Source organism: Channa argus, chromosome 7 (assembly GCF_033026475.1).
Source record: "Channa argus isolate prfri chromosome 7, Channa argus male v1.0, whole genome shotgun sequence".
In the NCBI taxonomy this organism is placed as follows: Eukaryota; Metazoa; Chordata; class Actinopteri; order Anabantiformes; family Channidae; genus Channa; species Channa argus.
Window position 1 is genome coordinate 21,978,376 of NC_090203.1, and position 23,875 is coordinate 22,002,250.

General features: G+C 39.8%; 1 protein-coding gene across 5 annotated transcripts in view; it reads left to right on the forward strand.

Annotated features, from left to right (window-relative positions):
- Window positions 1-23,875, forward strand: part of oxr1a (oxidation resistance 1a) — a 141,551-nt gene that overhangs the window by 80,405 nt on the left and 37,271 nt on the right. For 3 of the 5 annotated variants that reach the window (XM_067508913.1, XM_067508915.1, XM_067508914.1), the window contains one exon: window positions 15,805-15,887. The exons of 1 other annotated variant lie outside the window; for it this stretch is intronic. In XM_067508913.1, the coding sequence (XP_067365014.1) occupies window positions 15,805-15,887 (83 nt within the window). Of the gene's footprint in view, window positions 1-15,346; window positions 15,476-15,804; window positions 15,888-23,875 lie in introns of those variants that run through there. One more of the 5 variants, XM_067508916.1, reaches the window with a different exon arrangement.

Here is a 23,875-nt window from a genome sequence, read left to right on the forward strand (position 1 = left end):
CGTACAGTAGCATCGCTGCAGTGAAACGGTAGAAGCTGAGCTGAGCTTACTGCCACACACATATCATGGAGATTGCTGTGTGCTCGTAGTTGTGTAGCAATAATTGGTTGTTCTGAATGCACAGTGAAAATTGCAGCGTGAGGGCACCCTCTCACCCTGCTCTGGTTAAATTTAAAAGGGGGTTTGCAGCCTGTGCAGAGTCTCCAAGGTCCAGAGTTCAGTGGCAGGCAGGTTAATTGTTCAATCTAATTAGGACAAAGATTAATCAGATGCATGCTCTGCTGCTCTTGAAAGGCCATGGATGGCAGTGTTGGGTTCATTACCAGTCTCTGTGCCTCTCGTCCAACAGCCGAGTTGAACTGTGGGGATGACTTGTGTCTGCAGGCTACTGCCCCACTTAAGGGGCAGACTGAATTAATGTGGAGTCAGATAGAGGATGTGAGAAGGTTATGTTAGAGATGAAGGTGGGCACAGAGGTAGTGGCCAAACCATGGGTGACACTGTGAGTTCTGAGCACTGCTAAAGCGCCGGGTCGGTTGGGTTATGAGGAAGGGCACAGCACATGAACCCACATTAGGTGGGGAGTGGCATTTCCGAAGCCAGTAAGGTGTGAAGCTCATATTTTAAATGTAGCTTAATAAACCGGATGATGCTACCTGCCTACTGAAAAAAGTCAGTAAAACAGGGAATGTTTTTGCCAGATAAATAAGTCTTTCATAGACAGCAGCTAAGTGCAAGGTAAGTGGAAAGTAAAACTAATAATCAATTACATTATGTTTGGCTAAAATGTGTCCACATTTTACAAAAAAAGTTTAAGATGTTAAGGAATTTTTATTTTTTATAATCCATAAAAGGCATTTATGGAAAGAAGCAGGCACAATATTGGCTTCTGTGTGCATGTGAACTCTGGTAAACTCAGCTCTTGTAGCATGAAAGTCAGTTGTGCCTAAATGTCTGAAACCAACTTTGCATAGTGTAAAGTCTGCATGAAGGGCTTTTAAGGAGCTTTAAGAATGTTAGGCATTTGAGACAGTGGTAGGATATTTTATTTATACTGCAAACACTGACTTGTCACACCTGAAGCCACTGAAAACATGTATTACAGCACAGCACGCTTCTGCAGATGATCATCATGTGATCATCCTTTATCAGCTCTAATCTGCAGTCTACACCTCAGTTTCCAACAAAATGGCACTGGTTGAACAGACGCAGGAGTCTTTGCTTCTAATGTAGTTTCTTTCTGCTGGTTAGTTTGTGGCAATTTGTGAAACGACTAGAAGTACAGGATGTTCTGAAAAGTGTTTTTCACATGAGATGGCCAGGTGGATAATAAGCTTTTAAATTGAAATCCCTGAATTGGTATGTAATCCACATGACACACATATCACATAATTCACCAATGTAGTGTTCTGATGTTTTAAAATTTATCGATGCAATATATCATTGGGAGGGAAGACTTGCTTGCAAATAAAGTCTGAGTGTGCTATGCATTGTTTAAAATATGCTTCTTGGTGCAGTTTAATTTCTGCCTTGTTTTTAATAAATGTTTCTTACCAGAAGGTACAGTGCCTAATTCTGTCAATTCTGACAGATTCTGTCAATTTACATCAGCATCAAAATATGTCCCCCGCTCCCTTCAGATAGGGTTGTGTAATCCAGAGTGGATTTAGGAAGAGAGTGACAACATCTTCAGTGCTTCTTATGGACAGTTTAGTTTTTTTTTTTTTTTTTTAAATGTTGGACCACGAATTTAAATAGTTCCAAACACTGGGAGCTACAACACGCATGGTATTGAGTTACAGCTTTTTCAACACAGTTTTCTGGCGTTAAAAGTTTAAATCAGTTAGGATTATGAAATTAGTTATAATTTTCATTTATTAAAAACAGTTACTCAATCTAAACTACAATGCAGCAAATTAGTATTAAAATACGTAATCAGATTAAAAGATACAACGTTAAGCTAGTTCACAAAAATTTAAACAAACTGCAGCTGAATGTTTTTTTTTTTTTTTTACCAGTAGAAATAATACGTAGGAAAGTTTAAATAAGTTTAAAACCTGCTATTTAAATACCTTTACAAGCAGAATATAGGAACTGTCCGAGGTTTCTCCACTGTTAAAGTTTGAAAAATCTTAATGCAAGTCTTTGCTCACACTCCATTCATCATCAACCCCCCCCTCTCTCTCTCTCTGCTGTGCTCTTCTAAGCAGACACAGTACACATACAGCTAGGAGAATGTGAGCAAAGGTTTGCGGAATTTCACAAAATGTGTAATGAATTGGAATTTTGGACTAAACCCTAATCTGTAGTTAAGTTAAAATGCAGAGTGACAGCACTGTGCACCTTCTGAGTATCAGGTGATGTGATATAGATCAGGTATTGCAATTCTTTCAGTTCAGTGATTCCCGGTTATTTAGCTTGTGACTTCTTAGATACGGTGACGAGAAACAGCTATTTACAAAAAAACATTACAGGAACACAAATATGGATTATCTGATAAAAATATCTAGATTTATGTACATAGTTTGTACATATATTGTGAAAATTATTGTGTGACCCAACAGATTTACTTTGTGGATTGGAATACTAAATATGTTAGCTGAATTCATTGCTTTTGTACCATAATATGGTCATTTAGTACATATATACTGTACATTTTTGTCTTGTGCAAAAACAATTCAAATGAATTAAAACATGCAATTGTTTCAGGTTGTATTGCCATTGTGAGGTAGATGAAATGTGACATAAACAGATTGTTGTTCCAAACTCTATATTAATAGCTGATGATTCACCAGGGCCATGATGCAAGTGCAGGTTTGTCTTCGTGACATTGAACTCTTCTCTGCATTACTAATGTACTTTCTTTCCCCAAGGTGTTCACATATTTGCCACTGTTCACATTCACCCCCAAGGCTGACACCAACTCTGCTGCAGAATGATTCAGAAAGTACAATCTGCTGATGTAGCACTGCAGTAGGTGATTTTAATCACCTTAATATCCCAAATGTCCTTGAGTGTTTTTTATCAGCATGTCACTAGTCCTGCATGCCATTAGGTGACGCCCCTGGGTTTTGTTATGGCTTTCTAAAGAGAACTTAAGTGGAATTCTAGTGGGATCACTGGACGATAAAATTGTACACCTGCTTTGCTCTTACCAAAATGTGTTCAGGGTCTGCCATTCAGACGCAACAGTATTGATAACCATACTGACACTGTATCTTTCTTTAAGAACTTTGTCACAGAGATGATGCCATTCTGCTCCACTAAGGGTGGAGGGTGATTATGCATCTCCTCCGAGGAAAACTAGAAATGAGGTCAGTTAAGAGCTTAAAAACAAGTCCAGATGAAACTAGAGACAAAAGAGCTTAGTTGCATGGTGGAGGAGATCTGAGTGGGACATCTGACGAGTTAACACAATAAAATGTTTTAAATTACCATACCGAGCGTAAAAGCACTATGTCGTGATTGCTACTTGTAAGACATCTTAGCTTCAAATGTTTGAAAAAGGCAACATGATCAGCACAACTGCTGAGTACAGTTACTGTTTAATGGGAGGTAATTAAGACCTGCCCTGAGTGACTCCAGAGCATCTTTTGCATCTCTATCAATCCAGCTGAAAAGAGCGTCGAGCCTCAGGAAACACATCTCTAATTCCCAAGGATTCCACACCTTTAGTAGCAATTATCTTACTTATGAAAACATCAGCATAATGAAGTCATAGACTGCATGGATGTGATATCTAAGGAAATCCTTTGAAGCTTTAGGTTTGGGTTTTCCGCTTCCTGTTCACAGTTTTCTTTAGAAGCTAATGGACTTTTTTGTTAACAGATTGAGCTGCTCATTTAGTCATTGACTCAGGATTGATGGATTTAGGTCTATGAGCTAATCACTGGGGAGACCTTTGTTCAAGATGGTTCTGTCGCTCCCAGGAGATGGGGGAACACCTGAACATGTTATTTCTCATGTACATGAATCCACTTGTAAGCAACATGATTGCTAGTGACGCAGATACAACTTTTAAAAGAGACATTATGTAAATGCAGTTTGTTTATCATTGCATGATACGCCTAAAAAGACTAGAAAAGGCCATTTCCAAGGAAATTACGTGGGAGAGCTGTTGAGCTGCAGGGTTGTAAAGAAGTAGCCGAGAGTTGGCACGTGTGTACGATCAAAGCTTTTTAAATTATGATGAAAAGGGCTTTTATTTTAAAAGCTTGTTTCTTGTCTGTGTGTGTGTGGTTGTGTGTGTGTTTCCACTGTAGGTAGACTTCAACACAAACTCTATTTAGCAATTAAATGCTAAAAAATGAAAAAAGTATTTTTTTAAAAAGGCTTTTATTTTGAAAGTCTGTTTCTTGTAGGTCAGTATTGTCAAGTCATGCTACAACATGTATGTTTTATGTTATAACCACTATGTATAGCAGACTGTTGCTCAGTTTGCTCGAACTTTGTCTCGCAAAATGTGGACAAGTCTTAGTCCTATTGAAAAAATGTAAAGACTGTGAGCAGCAGAAGGCTGGACTGAAAACGGTAATAAACTTTATTTGAAGATACTCAATAAAATGAAGGCATGTTGGCGATTTTTTTTGTGCCAACATTCCACAATACACACTAATGGAGAAGTTGAAAAATCAGCAAAAAGTACCTCAAACAAAAACTACCATCATCGAAAAAGTATAAAAGATACTAAGAAGCTGGTCAACAGACAAGAAATTGAAAGTGTCTAGACTCGCAATAGCAACTGACACACGGCAGAATCATAATAAAAAAAGAGGATAAAGTAAGTGTTGGAGCTGTGTTGCATATCTCTCCCACTAATTAGTTGGTAAAGCATAACTTTACCACACCTGAGCTTCAGCTAAGTAAATTTACTCTGTCCGTACTGGCTGCCAGTGATCACATCTTTACACATCACATCTTTATAAAACAACCTGCTAGTTCAAGAACTCAACAATAAGGGTCCCGTGGCTAGAAGTCGGTGAGCTCCAACCTAAAAACTAACCACGGTGCTAAATGGTCTGCTTATATAGGGTTTTTATCCAAAGTGCTTTACAGTGTCGCACTTTCATTCACCCATGCACTTAAACACACACAGCAATGATGGCAGGTGCTGTGCAATGTTCTCACCTGCCCCTCTTGGAGAAATTTAGGGTTCAGTGCTACAAGGATACTTCCACATGAGGCCAGGAGGGGCCGGGGGCCAAAATACTGACCCTATGGGCAATGGACAACTGCCTTACCAACTGAACTACAGGCAACATATTGAAACTATTTTTACTTCCTATGTGAAGTCGACTTGACCACACATTGGTCAGTGTGGGGTTGCAGTGGCAACACCATGTGGTTGATGTCTGCCAAGAACAAGGCCGGTCTTAGGTGAGGTCAAGGATAATCCTTTTTGAACGGATGTGACTGTTTGAGCACTTTGTTTTGATCTGTGCCTTTTTTCTTGTGGCACAATCTCCCTCTAAGCTTGGTGTAGCAAAGGATAAGCTATTGACAGTAAAACAGTTTGTAAGTCCCCCTTGTGAAGTAGTTACTCATGCAGATCTGTGGAGGAGACGGTGTCTTCCTTTTTTCCCTCTTGATCTCAGCAAGCCTGTCTGGCTAAATGGAAAGTCTGCTGTCCGTGTTGATGATACAGCCTCTGTTACTCATTGGACATTACTGACTGTGGTTAGATAGGAGGTGCCCTTTGAGAAGCATTTTACCTTACTCATGTCTCAGTTTTTTTAATTTGGGTAAATACACATGATCACCTTTTTTCTGGTGTTAGTTGAGAATATTAATACTATTCATAACTCTACAAAGGGAAGTGATAAGTCTTATAAGCTGCCCTATATAGGTTCTATATATTGCTATTTGAACAGAGATTATAACCGATATTTGGTATATTGCATTAGTCTTGGGGAGCTTTTTTAATATGCAGGAGGCCTTCTCGTCTTCCAGAACCAAGACACAAGACTGTGGACAGTTGTGTCACAGTTTTTCCTTTACATAACGTGAATCTTCTTAGCTACTTCCATTGATTTTAGTGTCTCCCTCATTATGAAAGGTATGCTTACTGACTTTACCCCAGTGATACCCGGTGTACTGTGACTCTCTTTAGTAGACTCCCAGCCTGTGGCCTACAACATGTGGAAGCTTAGTTAACATTACAGTTGGCGTTTGCCTCAATAGGAAGATAATGCAACGTTGGTGTTTCTCATAGCTGAGCTCATCATTTCTCTTGCCATTGATTGGAGCTGTAACCTGAGTGGTTAGTGTTGCTGCGGAGATGCTGAGTGCCCAGGCTCCACAGGGCAACTTAAACTGATAAAGATGTGCTTCTGTCACACAAAGGTGGAAGTAGACTCATGCCTTACCAGCTCAGTATTCCCCCATCTGCTTTCTGCAATGTGTTTTCCCTTGAGACAATCCAAAGATTATTTCATTAATTAAGGGTAATTACATAATATTAATGATTGAACACTGGTCATTAATGCCGATTTGCACATCATCACACATCGGTTGAGTCATAGCTTAGTATCACTGTAATGGTAAATTACAAAGTTGTTCTGAAAGCTGCAAAAAGTGATCATTATCTATATGTATTATCCTCCTCATTTCAGCCAAGGCAGAGCTACACAGCAGCCATAGCATTCATCATGTCCCCTCGTACCCCTACACACACCGACACTATGCTATGAAGTTTTGTGCAGACATCTAGAAAGAATGAATCGCTTTGATGACTTCTGACTTTTTCTCTAGTGCCACCATGAGGTTGACAAAAATTATAGCTGCTAAATATCACCTTGTTTGCATTGTCATAATGACTATGTTTGTATCCTGACATTTAGAGCTCTACAGGACAGAGCTGCGGGTGTGGCTGTAGACTCTTAGTCATGTTTCAGTGACAAGAGAAGCCAAAGTTTTCAAATGGTAATTGGTGAAGTTTTATCAGTAACTATCTAGTCAACTGATATATACATATATCTATCAAAAATGGTATGGACACATATGTAGAAATCAGTATTTAAGAAGTATTGTGCTTTTATAACCCAAGTAAAACCTCATATTTTAAGTTTGTAACACCTTAAGGGGGTGCTCATATTAATGAAACAAATATAAGAGAAGAACAATTAGGCAAATGTGCCATTTGGGAATTGGGCTGTACAAATAAAATTTGCTTTGACAAGGAAACCAACAGATGAAGAGGGTATTTTTAATTAATAACCTCTGATGCATAGTGATGCATGTTTTATAATAGAACTTTTTTTCCCTTCAAGTATGCACCAGGTTGTCACTATGGAAACAGCCATGTCCACGCTGACAGAATATTAATTGAAATAAGTGTCTTGTAACAGTAACATACCTCAATGCAGTCAGGAGTAAATGTTTTAACACAGGAGGAGAATTATGTCACAGTCAAAAAGAATTTAAGCCAAATTATCATCAGCACAACAGGAGTGTGATTAGCCAACATGGGGAGAGTGTTAATGAGAGGCCAGGGCAGATCCAGGACATCCTGTTCATACACACACTTACACACACACACACACACACACACACACACAAAGTGCAATTCAGCAAAGTTTCTTATAAAAGCTGAGTGGTGTATAGGCTGGTCCATGGAGGCTGGCAGTGTAATATAGAGCTGAGTGGTACTGAGGGGGTTGCCGGAGGGATGTTTCATGTTCCAGTGTATTTACTGTGTTTAGTCCGACATTAGACCCATCTACTGTATTTTAATTACTAAGAATAGACTGCAGCTTTTAGTAGCACTAAAGTAAAGTTACATAGCAGTATAGTTTCCTGATACAATACTGGCACTTTTTTCTACTCAGCGGTATTCATAAGTCTTCTGAGGCTGTGGGACTGTTAATTGAGAAAGTTGTTGTTGTTTGTATGATACATTGCTTTTATCTGTCTCCCTCTTGCAATGTGAAAAATTAATTAGAGGAAGTCTAATTACTTTCCTGCACGCTGGTGACATTTAAAGTTAGGCTGTCTTTAGTCAACGACAGGTACAACCTATGTTTGTTTTAGCAAGGTAAGCTCTTATCCTTATCCTTCAACTCTAAATTAAAAAGACCATCTCTGCATATTAAAACAAGCCCTGGCACCATCAATGACTTTAGCCTATCAGCTTAATTTCAAAATACCTTAATTTATTACCTATTATTGCACATGGTAACACACTGTAGCCTGCCCCGGATAATATATGACTTCCTTTTGCACAGGAGAAAGAGGCCCATGAAACTCAGAGCTCCTCTTCACTGCAATTAAAGTTGTCATGTGCACCTAATGACTTGGTGTTAAGATAGCAGCTTCACCAGAGCTTTAATGCCAGAGTTCAACATTGTATGATAGTCAGCTCTTTTTACTTCTGTTTCATTTGAGTAAGCATTTAACTGCATATATAATTTTCACAGGCTCTTGACTTCATGTCAGACTGAACAAGCGTCTACCCTGTATCGTTAATAATATCTCAGGAACACCTTGATGGAATTCCTTTAAATTTAGCATGAACATACACTTGGACTGATTGATTGAGCTGATTACAGTTTGGTGGTCAATGGTAAATTGTTAAGGTTAGTGGGAACTCCTGTCTATCCCACTTTAATAAATCTTAGACTTATGGATGTATTGAATGATTCAGGAGAGTCATGCCTGTAAAGTGCAACTTGAAAGGTCTGGGCTTCAATTTAGCACCTGGATTCTTCTGCAAAGCCATGCTGTTGTGATGGATGAAGTATGTTGTTTAGCACATGCTTACTGAAATATGCAAGGCCTTCCCTGAAAGAGATGTTGTGTGGATGGGAGCATATGTTGCTCTAAATCCTCTATGTACTTTTTAGCATTAATGGGGCATTTCCAGATGTGTAAGCTGCCCACACCATAGGCACTAATGCACCCCCATAGCATTAGAGATGCAGGCTTTTGAACTGATAACAAGCTGGTCAAGATGGTCCCTCTCCTCTTAAGTCCACAGAACAGGGCATCCATGTTTTCCAAAAAGAATTTCAAATTTTGATTCTGATCATAAAACAGTTTTCCATTTTGCCTCAGACCATTTTAAATAAGCTTTGGCCCAGAGAAAACAATGGCATTTCTGCATCCTGTTCACATACGGCTTCTTCTTTGCATGATGCAGTTATAACTTACATTTGTGGATTGGACACTCAACTGTGTTCACAGACAGTGATTTCTGAGTCCATGCAGTGATGTCCAGGAGAAAATCATGCCTGTTTTTAATGCAGTGCCGCCAGTGTTGCCCCTCTTCCAATTTTTTTGAGATGTGTTCCTGCCATCAATTCAAAATGAGCTCAAATTTTCCATGAAATGGTAACATTTCTCAATTTCAACATCTGATATGTTGTTTATGTTGTATTTTGAATAAAATATTGCTTGATGAGATTATTAAATCATTGCATTCTGTTTTTATTTATGTTACATGTCACATCTTCCCAACTTTTATGGAGTTGGGGTTGAAGATAAGCTTTTATTATATCAAAGAATAATATAAATGTAGCTTCATGATTAGAATCAGTATCCAACATCCCAACCACCATTGTTAATTCAGGTACAGGTCCTTTTTGATGCTTACTCTACCCCCCATCCTAACTTTTACTCATTTAAAATTGGAAGTTTTTAATTTAATGCTTATTAATGTCCCAAAATATTGTACCATAACTTTACTGCATTCATTTGTGGTGGAACAAACAGCTACAGTACAGTGTATGATACTGATGACTTTTTAAGTATTGAGTGTACATGTGTTTATAAAAAGCAAATAATTAAAGCAACTAATTTATGAATTTAATAAACGTCATCAAAATCTGTACGTTAAATCTAGTACGTTAAAAGCAGATTCACATTGTACGTTTAAAGTGTCATCTTTTAATTTCAGGTTCTTAGAAAAACTAAAGCTAAAAATATCAAGCAAATTAATTTTATGTTAATATCCGATAGCAAAAAGCTGCTACAACTGTGGCGTACACCGAAATATCTGAACAGCTTATTGATGGTTGTCATAGTTTAAAAAATGTGCTTAATAACAAATGGGAGGATGTTGTTTGGTCAGCATATTTGTGTGGTAAATTGTACCTGCTTAACATTGGCATACCAGCTTTTAGTAGCACATAGCACAAGGGCCCACTGTGCCTAGCTGCAGTCACACAGAGCTGCTAGTATGGCTGTTGATACTTGGGCAGGATTTACGTAGACATTTGCCTTAAAACAAACAAGTGGCTGCGTTGGAGGAGGTGTGTTGTTTCCCGTATCAGTGAGATAGGGAAATATGATCGGGGATGTCCAGACGGGATTTTACAACTGTGGAAAGTTATCACAGCAGCTTTCACTGTGATCTTGAGGTAGACACCAGAAATATAGCATTATTGGTACAAGTAATCCAAGAATCCACATTTGCAGGTAGAAGTATGGTCTTCACAGCACCTGGTCTGATTACATCATGTTATGTTGCAGAAAGCGTAATTCAGATCCAACTTTTTTGCACAACGCTGCATTGTTTTGGCCGAGCCTGCCCTGTCGCCAGTCTCTGCTGACTGCACTTCCCCCATTCACATTAAATTAAATGTGGGTTTGTTTGTTTTTTCTGTTTTCTGTGTGAATCCACCTTTAGTCTTTCATATACTGCATTTAAATTGATTAGGAGTGGATGATATGGGTTAAAACATTTTTTTTTAAAATATATCTATATCACAATATTTATATTGTTGTCCTATGCTTCACAAGTGTTTCAGTGTTTATCTTCTGAACACTAAGCCATTGTCTCATTCCTTCCTCCCTCCCTCGCTGAGTTTAGAGGAAGGTCTCCAGCTCTTTGTGTCCTGCACAGCACCTGTTTATTGTGGCTGTGTTGCAAAACTCTTGCCTCCATAACTGTTTCTAAAAATAACATCTGGGGATGGCTGTATGTAGCCAGAAGGCAGGAAAAAAGGGAGCACAGGGAAATTGGCTGCTTGTGTACTCTACCAGACCACGAGGGAATGTTAGTCAGATAATTGTTGACTCTCCTATTCCCTGCCTGCTACAGTTTGTCATGGCCGTGTACAAAGTGGACTATATATTTAGCAGCCCGTGATTCATACTCAACAGATTGCATGAATACATAATGCAGCACGGTTTTAGTATCAAATACAGTAACAATTGTTTATCGCACTTGTCAGTTATAATTCACATTTGTATAATTCCCTTGCAGCTGCTGATTTTGTTCCAGAAGTTCCCAAAGGGGTGTAGCCTGCGTGCTGTATTTTTTGTGTGCTTGAATGTTGTTCTTTTTTCTTTTACATTTAATCACCGAAGAAACAAAAAAAAAGCAAATATAAAAGAAATCTGTTATTGTAGTTTTTTGTTTTTTTCCAATGCTTTTATATTGATGTCCGTGTTAGAGATATACTTCTTACTTGTAGATTTACTTTGCTGAGCATTTCATCAAGTTTTAATTAAATGTGAGCAAGGACACAAAGAGAAAGCTGATGAAGATGTATATCTTTTGAATAAAAATTAATATATTCTTTTTAGCTAGAGAAAATAGTCTTGTTAATTACCTCTTTTATTTTCTTTTGTTAAATAAAAGTCACTCACTTTAATGTCGCAGATCCCCAAAAATACAAATTAGGCCCCAGAGCTGCAGAGGTCAGTTAAACCTACAACATGACTAAAAAAGGTCACTTGCAAATTCTTTTATTTGTTGTGAATTTCTGGTAGACATCTGTGGAGTTACTTGTCCTCACCTTGCCCCCCACTGGTAGCTGCTGTCCTCCTTTCTGCCTTGTTTTGTTGCCATGAGGCAGAGTGGTGGAGCATGAGTCGTATGAAGCCACCCTAACGCATTTTTTTGTAAAGTTGCTAAGTTTGGCAGGCCTTCTTGTGACTGTTCACATCCCAGGTTAGTGAGAGGCAGTCATTGTTTTTCCTGACGCACAGAAGCTCCTTTCAGGGTCTGAGCGAGTCATGCAGCTTCTCACACACAGTTGAGTGTAATTGTAATCCAGCCCATTAATGAGCCAAGTAAAATGTAATTTATAAGAAATGACAACAGTGAAATACAGTAGCTTATGTTGTGGTAACTTGTTGTACTTGGTTATACAAGAAATTAAATAACTAGAGATCTCAGCTGACCTCAGTTAGAAGTTTTTCCACTGTGCTGTTCGACAGAGATAAGAGTGTTTATTTTATCTAAATTGGCACTGGCCACAGGCTCATTACTTGCTGCCTTTCTGCTACAGCCTCTGCACTGCCCTAAAGCCCCAGTTTTTATAGTGTGTTTTATCACTTTGTCTCCATGCATGATAGGTAACATCTTGAAGCAAAGACTGCATCTAAACAGGAAATACTAAAGATTTTCAGTCTGCATATTGATCGCAGACACATCCTTGATTGAAAATTAAAATTCCAGTAGATTCCTGTAGGCAGATAAATCAAATAAAAGAAACAGGCAGTTATTAGTGGACTTAAGTAATTGTTTCCCAGGGCATATTCAGCAGAAAACAGATGTTCTCATTTCCTGCGTAGTACAATTAAACCAGAGCCTTTGTTACTGAAGATGCCCTAGTGCTGTCCTCCGCTGTGTGTCTGGAGTGTGAATAAATCGACCATTTCTTGAGCCAGCGTCCATGGTGAGGTTTAATTTTAGACTAATCACTGGCTCACCATGTGCAAATACCCCTGCAGCTGCTAATTCATATCTGTTATTCGCTTTCACTTTCTGTCTGCCTTACTCTTCGTGTCTAACTCTCTCCCACTCATCTCATTCTGTATTATTTAGGCGTCAGGGGCATTTTGCATCCTCTTGGCTTAAACATTATTGTTCTTACGTAGCATCTCAAGTATGACAAAAGCAAAACACCACCCAAATCTGTATTGTAGATCAACACCTCTTCTATTTATTAACCACAAGTAGTAAACCACAGTCTATGGCACTGGGAGACACGGGATTATCTTTCTTAGCAAGCAAAAATGGAATTACTGTACAGTACTGTGATGGTGTGTTGTCTCCAAATAGCTATCGACAGTCCACAGTTTCAATTTGTATTCTCACACTCAAAGTTATCATCCTTCCAAAGTTTTCATTTGGGTAAACAATAATTAATATGGCACACACCCACAGAATGGTTTTTGTTCAATACATCTTCTTATCCAAGGGTTTTATGATGCTACAGGTTTTTTCTTACAGTACTCTAATGTTTGAGAGTGTTTGATATTAAATGAAGTATACATATTCTGGAGGTGTGGTGAGGAAATGCTTGAGATATGATCACATGATCAAGTGAGTAGCAAAAGGTTTCCACTTGGGGGTCAGGGCCCATCTCAGGTCGAGTGTATGCAAGAAAAGAACTAGTTCATATTACATGTCATCAGAAAGCAAAAGTGTTTCTAGCTGTTTCACGTCATACGTTGGGTGAGAACCAGCTCTCAGTAGAGGGGGGTGATAGGGCAATAAATCTAATCGGAACAGCTTGCATTTTTGCACATGTAGAAATGTAAATGCCAAAAATAGAAATAAAAAACAAGACTAAGAGCCATAGTAACAGTGTTGTCAGACTTTACTCACGTGCATTAAGATGAATGTGTATATTAGCGAATCATGCACATCCATAATGCTAAAATGTTGCTAAAATTAGTTAATATATATGTTTGTGTATTATGTGGTCATGAGCTAAATTTTGAAAACACTGACAAATTAAGTTTATTCAGTTGTATCAATTAAAACTAAGAAAATAACAATATTTAAATATTTTATCGTGATGTTCATTTATTTTCCAGTCTAAACAAACATAACCAATGGAATCCTCTACACTAGACTGATATTTCCACGTGAAACAACTCTAATTTCCCCTCCCCTCTGACTTTCTACCAGGCAGTCCTGAGCTCGAGAAATAGTAACAACGGTGTGTGACTCATGTTTTGAGCTATGTGAGATGCCTGATGAGGAAAAACCCAAATAAAGGGACTGATTAGTCATGTACTGCACCAAAAAAAGAAAGACGTGTTAGGTGGGCATATGAGGGCCCAGGCAAGGTTCTGTAGCATTTTGTCTAATCTATATCCAGTTACAATGGCTTTCGATTACCCAATTCAACTTGTTCGAAGAAGTTTGATCATTTAAATATTCTGTTGTGTTTATTTTATACAGTGATTCAGCCTAACACTGGTAGTAGACTGGAGATATGCAGTCATGCTTATCAAGTTATCAAGCATTTCAAGTTCTTACTTCAGTGTCCTGGATGCTAGATTTAAACTTCTTCTGCTTTAGACTGCTGGCTACGTCTTTGTCATGTTTGTTTACGACAGCTTCACTTAGTCAGCATCCAATTGTATATGCCAAATAATCTTTTTTTTTTTCTTTCTTGTTGATGTCTGCCTACAAGACTAGCCTAAAGCTATTCTGCATTTGACCGTACCAGAAATCTGATTGTTATGTAGCAACAAAGGAAGGAAAACTAGCATAAAAACAGCGCAGGCAGCACATAAGGTGACTGAAATGACACTGAATTTTATCAACTGATAAACAAATAAAAATAGGAGAAAAGCACAAGGCCAAATGAAGCAAGGCTCAGATAAGGAACTCGTCACTTGCAGAGGTTATTGAATCCAGGTGTTTTACCAACCTGAAAGCAAATCTCGAATGAAACCGGCTGGGTCATGTCTGAGGTAAAACCCAGAATGGCCTCCCCCAGTCAGTTGCTTACTTGTCCCTCACACTCTATCCCTCTAATCAACAAAAAGGATATATGTTTTGCGATCACATTTTCCCACGCTCGATCCTCTTTTCTAGATCCTTTCCATGTCTAACAGTCTCCTTCTAGTTTCTTTAATCTCCAGTCCTTTGTCTTTTGCATCGGTCTTCATCTGCTTGCTTCAATATTCCATCCATCATCTTCATTCTTTCATGTGCCACTTTCTTCTGCCATCATACAACCTTTATTTCTTTTCTGTAGCCTTAAATGCATCAGTTTTTTTACCACTTTTCATTCCTTTGATTCTCCTTTTATACTTAAAAGTCAAGTTGCCAGCTACGATCTCATCTTATTCTCCACCTTCTGCATTGATATCTCCCAACCATCCATCCTAAAATGCCCCATCTGCCTTGTTCCCCTTTGTTTGTGTTGCTAAGCTTTTCAGCCTTTTCAGTACATTGCAAAAAGAAGGAGAATTGTCCTATCCCCTGATAGATAACTTAAAACAACCAGAGCCCCTATGACTGCTCAGTTTACACCTCAACTCTCTTCTTCAGAATCTCCTCATTACCCAACCAACACGTAGCACTAAACCCTCCCTTCTCTTCCATGCAGCCTCTTGTTCAGCCCCCACTTTCCCCTTCCCTATCTCCAGCCTTTTGCACGCCCTGCTTCCATCCTGATTCCATCCTCCTCTTCTCCTCTCAGGCTTTCAACCACAGCGGCAATACCCCGATGGAGGTCAACCTAGTCTTTGTCTGCCATGAGAGGCAACAGGGGAGGAAGACAAGGTGAACGGTTTTCAACGGCTGTCATTGCACTGTACAGTGAGCTAGAAAGAAGAAGGGGAAAAGAGAGAGAGAGAGTGAGAGCGAGGGGAGAACAGTGTGATCGAGAGAGAGCAAAAGCAGGAGGGTAGAAGCAGAGCGACACACAGAGAGAGGGAGCGAGAGAGAAAAAGTGGTCCAGCACTTACAGCTCACATTGCTGGCTGGCTGGCTGGCTCGCTCACTCTTGACGAATGAGCTGTCTACCCACAGGGCTGGGAAACAGCAGCTTATGACAAGCTGGGGAGAGAGGAACATGAATGTAATGCGTACCTTACCTCGCTTGCTTTCAGATACCGGGCAGAAGAAGACTCCAGAGAAGAAGGATGGGAGGCGCATGTCGTTCCAGAGACCCAAAGGGACCATTGAATATTCTGTGAGTAATGGAAAAGCAACTCCGCTCTCTGTGTGTTAATGTCAAATGTTTTGGATGTCTTTCTTTCTCCCGTGCTGCTGCTGCCGCTGCTGCTTCTATGCGTGCGTCTGATGCTGGTGGTTTCTGTTGCTCTGACTAGCTCCAGTAATATTTTATCTGTGGAGGTTGTGTTTGTCTATGTGAAAGCACCATGTCTGACCATGCTCGGTAGCTCATTAGTGAGGGGAGAAGCATTTTGTGTATTTTGCCAGTGAGACACGTGTACCTCATTCTCAAACTGTTCACATAAGTGTGTGTTTGTGTGTGTGTGTGTGTGTGTGTTTGTGTGTGAGCAGGGTAGCTTATGGAAATGATGTATTCTCGCTCAGCTTCATGCTTTATTTTACATTTTGTTGTATAGGAAGGAGAGATGAATTATAGCAGCTCTGTACGCATCCTCCAGCTGGATCAGAGCAGGACAGACAGGCAGGAGTGCTGACAGAAGGTGTCTTTGTTTTTATGTGTCACATATCGGCAAGCATTCCAACACAGTCTGCCGTGCTCACGAACGACCTTCCAACTGCGTTGTCATTTCTATTGATTTAGCTGTTGTGTAGGAGAGGCGGCGGGGATGGGGGGCATGACGCGACTGCAAGAGAAATAAAGAAAGAAGGAAAGGGTGAGAATGCTCTCGTTCCCTGATATGAAATGAAAATGGAGCCTGTGTCTGCTCTGCCAGCTTGTGTTCTTGAAATGACCCTCAGATCCAGCTGCAATTAGACGGCCTTTCCTCACCTCGCTCTCCGTGGCAACAGTGAGGAGTGGGATAGCTGCAGATCAGCTCCGTATGTGGAGGAGAGTAGATGAAGGGAGGAAGGAGAGGAGGAAGTATGGGAAGGAAGGAAGCCAGACTTTATGGTCTTTCTCTCAGATGACAGTCCCTCTTCCCAAACTCCTGTCTTTTCATTCCCCCTTTTTGACAATTACTTTTCCGATGGGTCTCTCTGGCTGCTGCTTCCAGGTCCAGGGGCAACTGAGGTTTGCACTGGCTCCCTTCCCCCATCGCCAACACCTCAAGAACAGTGACACTACATCCACCGCCTCCACAACTTGTTGGTCATCCAAGACCTGCCGATTGACAGGCCCTTGTTTACTTCACCAGGGTTTGAACCTAAACCTGTCAAAGCATAGTGTCACAGCCCTGATGAGAGCATAAAGGCCACTAAAAGTCAACAAGATGGACAGAAATGCAAGTGGCAATAAAACACTATGTGAAAGTTGATGTTTAATTAGGGGGAACAGATCCATATCTAAATCACACAGCAAACCAATCATGTTCTTGTCAGCCATCACTCTCTTTCTTTGTCTTCCCCCCTTATTATTAGTCTGATGGATAGAGCTCTGCCAGTGATTGTGTCCTGTAGCCTGACATCCTTGCATGTAGCAAGGAGGCTTCGGGGTGGTGAAACTGTTTAAGTTCATATAACCAAGCTTCTGCTACACTGCAAAACACTTGTATCTTAAACTCATCTCCCACGGCCTGCAATTATTCGTTATTTCCGGCAGATAAGTTTATAATTGATCAGAGTGCCGACATGAAAAAACAGGGTTTCCTCTTATGCCTCCTTATCAATATGATCTCTCTCTCCCCTTTCTACCTCACACGCAGCCTTCTTCCTTTTTTTAAATAGAGAAATAACCTGAGTAGCTGCAGCCCATCTGCCTAGACACTGATAACGTCTGTCCATTCCAGTCAATTCCAGCTATTGGCTGATCTGGATCCAATTAAAAAGTGTTTGAAGTCTCTGAGAACAACAAAGACAGATGAGGAGACACAATAGCGCAGACAGAGAGTCAAAGAGTGGTACAAAGGTTAGCCACACAGGGGGTGGGGTCTCTCTCTTCCCAAAGACTGCATGAGAGGACAGATAGTCAAAGTCAAACGAAATGAGGGCCACACGTTTACACATTTATTTCCCGATACACCAACATTATCACACCACGGACATAGTTGCTCTAGTTGGGCTGCTATTTTGGTTTTTGTCAGAACTCCAAGGACCCACAAGGTGTCCTGACTAGCAACTTCTATCAGTGATGATAACATTACACTAATGAAGTGCAGTTGATTTTGGAACATGGTGGCACCACTAATACAGTAAATCCATCATTTCAGGAAGCATTAGCAGTTGGTTGTAAGCAAAAAGGCTGAGGTGAAAGCAGAGATCCACAACTTTAGTTTTTTGGTCCTAATCCTTAACTTTTAAACAGAGAGCACCTGCTGATCCTCAATCTGATCCAAATGAATATAGATACTAGTGATTTACAGAGAGCACAACACCCTAACAGAAGCCAAGTTTTATAGTAGTGTGCTGTAATCTTACTCAAAGTTCACATTAAAGGACAAGGACAATTTTCCGTATGGCTTAAAACATGAGTCATGTGTCCATATGAAGACTAAAAGGACTTTTGCTTGTAATCATTTTATGTGGTCACATTGTCTTTTAAAATGTGGGATTTTATCCCAACTTGGGATAAATGGAACTGAAAGCAGACCCAAAATGTAGTTGATTATTTCCTACTGCTCAGGAAGCTGTAGACTATTATTGTCTATTATCTCTAACCATACAGCAGTAGCCCTGGGGTTGTAAGACAATGTTCCAACAACTCTGTACTGCTCACATCATATGCTTTATCCATTTTTAGTGATCCAGCCACATTTCTAAATCATGACAATGACGTGTAGGAACCTGTACAATCCAATGCACTCTAATATAGAGGTTTTGCCATGAATTCTGCAATTACATGGTTATAATTTTTGGTTTTTAAGGTAAAATTGTCAGAAAGGTGAAAAAAAGGTGGTGGAGTCATACGCGTGTGCGCAATATTAAGAGGTGATTGCGATGTATTTAAAATGAATGAGACTGGCCAAAAACATTAGAACGACCTCTTAATAGAATGCACTCCAGCATGACTCCACCACCCACTATGACTATGACTCTGACAGTTTCAACTTAAAAACTGAGGAATTATGACCATGTAAAAGTACAATTCATGGTAGAATTGCTGTATTGGATTGTGTTAGATTGCACAGGTGCCCCTATTGAAGTGGCCAGTAAGTGTACGATGATAACATGTACACTGTGATAAACTGGAATTATTCTTTCAATGTTGAGTCATGTGTAGTCCATTTTTGGCCTGAGCCTACCCACCTATTGCAGTGCTCTAAGCAGATCTGGCACAGCAAAACTCTCATTACATTTTGTATAGTGACACTTGAGAGCAGTTTTGAGGGGAAGTGCTGTCTGCGTTCCAGTTTGTAGGCTGGGGAAGAAAGAATGAAGTTGTCAGCATTAATGATGTTATCGTTCTTGCCAGCAGCATGAGCAGGCAAGTACCATTATAAACTGCATGTGCTGTAGTGTCTTGTGTTGAAACACTGGACATAGCACTCATTCGCTAAAAGTTTCTACATTCACTTTTTTAACATATAATCCATGATTCTTAACAATTTTTAGCCATGCTTAGAGCAAGGCTGTTAGGACAGGCAGCCGGTTATCTCAGTTCTGTACAGACCTTCATTGTGCCCAAAGGATGAATCCAAAACGCTCTGTCTTTTCATGTTCCTCTGGCTACCATCACTAACTTGAACTAGTCAGTTACCCTGTGACATATGACATCTGCTGGTTGGAACATTTTCTTGTTTGCCAGTACTTAGTGCTGCCAATATATTCTGGTTAATAAAAATAATAGTAAGGTTTAATATTATTATAATATTAAGGTGCAGCTGTAACATCTTTGTACAGTTTTGTGCTGCACGGTAAAGTATCTACAGTGTGACCAAGAGTCCTGTGTCCTGTTTCCATCACATGTGAAGAAGGTAGAGGCAGATTATGACACAGCAGTGGTCAGTCAGTGTCACCAGTCTGCAGGTTCAATGCATCTCTGTTCGGCTGAGAGAAAGCAGTTGTGGGCATCAGGGGACTTGTGGACTTTAGATGACTCATACACTAAGCAGTGTGTGTGTTTGTGTGTGTGTGTGTGTGTGTGTGTGTGTGTGTGTGTGTGTGTGTGTGTGTGTGTGTGTGTGTGTGTGTGTGTGTGTGTGTGTGTGTGTGTGTGTGTGTGTGAGAGAGAGAGAGAGAGAGAGAGAGAGAGAAATGCACACGTTGTTGGCAATCTTAACTCTGCACCCTCCTAACAATCAGTCACTCTGATTGCATTATTCACCACTGGGGAGGAGAGGGGATCCCACTGTTTCAGCTCTTTCACAGTTCTCTGTCTGAGAGCAGGAGAACACATCAATAGATGATGAGGAGAAATGATGGGATTGGAGATGTGTTTGGATGGGAATGGTTGAAAGGATGGAGGAGGGAATAGGGAGGGATGCGTGTGGAGAACACAGAGAGTAATGGAAAGAAGGGCTGTTATATTTTAGCCAAAGCACTGTTATTTAACGTAATAGTGCTTAGGCTCAGAGTACAATAAATGTTCAACCTGGGATTCCAATATGTAGCTAAAATATCGTTTCAGTAATTGTTTATGTGAATGTGTTGCTGGCTAGAGACAGTACACAGTTGTTTATATCATTGTGTTAATAACCGAAACTACTTCAAAAAATGTCCTGTCACTACAGTACAACCTCTCTGGAGCCAACTGCCCCCATAAAGTCAAGGGCAGATAACAAAGTGTAAACATGGCAGGTAAATAGCAGTAAAGTATCGACCAACATCTTATAGGTACAGATAAACAATAGTCAGAGTTCTTTAGTAATCTCCTTCAGAGTCTCAGAGACATTCTGTGCTGAGTAGCAGCAAGTCCTGTCTGTGAATTTTTAGCTGACATTAACTGGGCAGCTGGAGGAAATGAAGTTGTCAATTAAACCTACAGCATTTTGATGTCATCGCAGCAGTATTAGCCGATGTGACAGCAGTGTGTCATCCATACAAGTGGAAAGCTAAAAAACAATTACTAAAATTGCCACTTTTGATTGTAATAATTAAGAAATACAATTATTATAAGATTATTAATTATAAGTATAAAGTATGTTTATGTACCCAAGTAATATGCTTTAGTTTCATGAATGGATCTGTTTATTCTTGATTATTCTGTTTATGCTTACTTCTAAAAAGAATTTTTAATAAAGAATTAGTCGCAGTTATTTGTGTATTTATGTTTATCAAATACTCATGTTTAATAACAGTCAACAAGTGTAGGCTGTAGTTTTCATAGTGCTTAGAATTTCCCCCTGAATAAAACAGAGACCTGATAAAAATAAATACATTAAAATAAATAGATAACAATAAGTGCACCCTTAAGATTCAATCCCAGACAGTCACCTTGAAACTTTTTGCTTTGCTGGTTCATTAGGTCCCTGTGGTTGTGTCTCTGTAAGCAGGAGGTCAGAGACTAACTAAAGGAAGAGTCCACGAGAAATTGAAAGTGAGACAACAAAACTTTCTCTGTGTCCTGAGGACACAAGGGCAGAAGAGAATAATGTGACTTCTTACCCTGGCACTTATAGCAGATCTAAATTTAGGTCTGCCAATGATCAACAAGGGTGTAGCTGCAGACAATGCACATGCCATTAGGCAGAGTTGCCATGGTAACTGTCATGCTAAAGCTGAGCTTCATCCTTTACTCTAACATGAGAAGCGATAGACTCTGATGTGGCATTATGGGTGATTAAACCGTACTCTGGGTTTTATTTCCAGTGTAATGACGACATAGTCAGTTCATGATGTTGACTAGGATTTCTGTTTTACACTCTGTTTGTTAATTAGTTCCACTGCTTTTTCTTATTTTTCATCGAGAACCTAAAATAAGGATCAGCCAGTGAACACGCTGTTCCTAACAATCTAACCAAGAAGGCATGGCACTGAGATTGCATTTTACTTCCTTGTTTGACCTTTTGCTGTAGCCCTCACTGATGTTCTCTCATGTTCAATACTTAATGGTCTCAACAAGATGTTAGCAGTCTCTTTATTGGCGCTATTAGTCTTTAGACGTCTAGCTGGCTGCCCTTGTTGAATCTGTGCGTCCTCTCCTGTTGAACAAGGTGACCATTAGCTAGATGTCAGTCATTTTAAAGATGGCTGCTGTGACCTTCCTCTATTCTTCTCCTCTCAAGAGACGATGTCAACGTAACAAGAAGAAGCTTAATTATTCATTGCCAGTTCTGGATGAAAAATGGGTATTATTGATCTGAAGGATAAGAAGATGGGGTCCACCTGTCATTAGTGGCCATGATCCAGATTGTGATTACACTCTCTTTCTTTTCTCCCTCCCTCCCACTCTCCTTCCTTCTGCTGTCAGTGTGTCAATAACTGGTCTTTATCAGTGAGTCACATTTGCATGTCTGTAGTCCCTCGCCACTTAATTGAGTTAGAGATAGCTCCTTTTACAGTATGATCTATGCATCTGAAGTTTGGTCAAGTCAGGTGCTGCGATCCCTCTTTGATGCACATAGCTTGTCGTGCAAATTACACCTCACCTATATGATTAATTATGCTTAACTGGCAAAGTTGAATCACGCTATTATTGCACCACTTTTGGTGCCAAAATCAGCCCACATCCAGCTTCTGCCAGTGCTTACTTCATTGAATACCAGATATTTTTACCTGTATTGATTGGCTGAGCTTTGCCTGATACAAGAGTAGCTGTTTGATGCAGGGGCCAACAGCTGTCATTGGCTAGGTTAGCTTTAAAATAGCTACTTGCAAAGAAAAAAACTAAGAATTCTTCAAAAGAAGCCAAGAATGTGACCCTAAATTGTTGGGTTATGCAGCTATATATACAAAAAACAAAACAGAAAACATTGCTGTAGCTGTCCTGCAGACCCGTGTAGCCCTGTAGGTCAGCTTGGAGTGAAGTAACATCAGAGCTATAGAGCTAAAAATAAATAGTTGATGAATGAGACGTTAGCAAATAGCACCTAGGGAGAATCAATGTTGTGTGCTAAGGCTGTCTGGATGAAAGGCTCTGACACTGTAGGAGCCCTGCTGATTATTAACTCTTCATTTCCCCAGCTAAACTCCTAATATCCTCTAAATGCTGGCCATCAGATACGGACATTACCAGAGGCTGCTAATACTTGATTGATGATCAGTTATGACAGTTTCTAGTATCTAGGTTTATACTGTGATGTTATTATCTCGTTTTTACTGCCATGTTGTAAAATACATGGTGTCATTGTCATGTCCCAGAACTTTGCCACTGTGGGTCTGATGTCTACGTATGATGCCTCTTGTCCTCTTTGAGAAACATCTTATAAAGTTAACATGTTGCTGTGGTTTCTGTATGACTGTGACTCCCCTTACACAACTGATGAGATGACATATTACATAAATACTTGATAATGCCAAAACATGTCCAAGAGCAGTTGTTAATAACAGTTAAGAGGAAATACATGCCTGTCATCACATCCTTGTGCTCTCTTTGAGGTTTTGCTTCTGTGGTTTTTCTGCTCTTCACTGGAGTAGTAGTCAGTATTATCCTGACTCTTTTAACTCTTATCTTGATCTTATGTAGGGCATGATGCCTAAATGCAAAGTAGACAAAACAGGCAATTCAACTCTGTGTGATGCAGGTTTTTGAACTCGTGTATTAGTGCAGGCATCACTTTGAATCCCCAGTGCTATTTCAAATCAACTCATTTACCATAGTAGTTGAACCCAGAATGAACCCAATTTGCTTACTGGATTTTGCCGCCAAATCTAATCACCAATAATGGAAGACTTGAGCAAGAAAGCTGTTTATGATCTGCACTGCCAGTGTCAGACTTTCTCATTTGTTTGATCATAATCAAACCAAATGTTTGTTTAAGTAGTAGATGGGTAAGAGCTTATTGAGATTTCTGAAACCAGCATAAGATGTTTACACACACAACACAAAATAGGATACTGGGCAAAACCTGGTCATACCTGAGATAGTTACATGCATGTAAACACACACATATTTATATGACCAGAATAGGGAGAATTATGGTGTTGATAGTAACCCTGGTGTAGCCT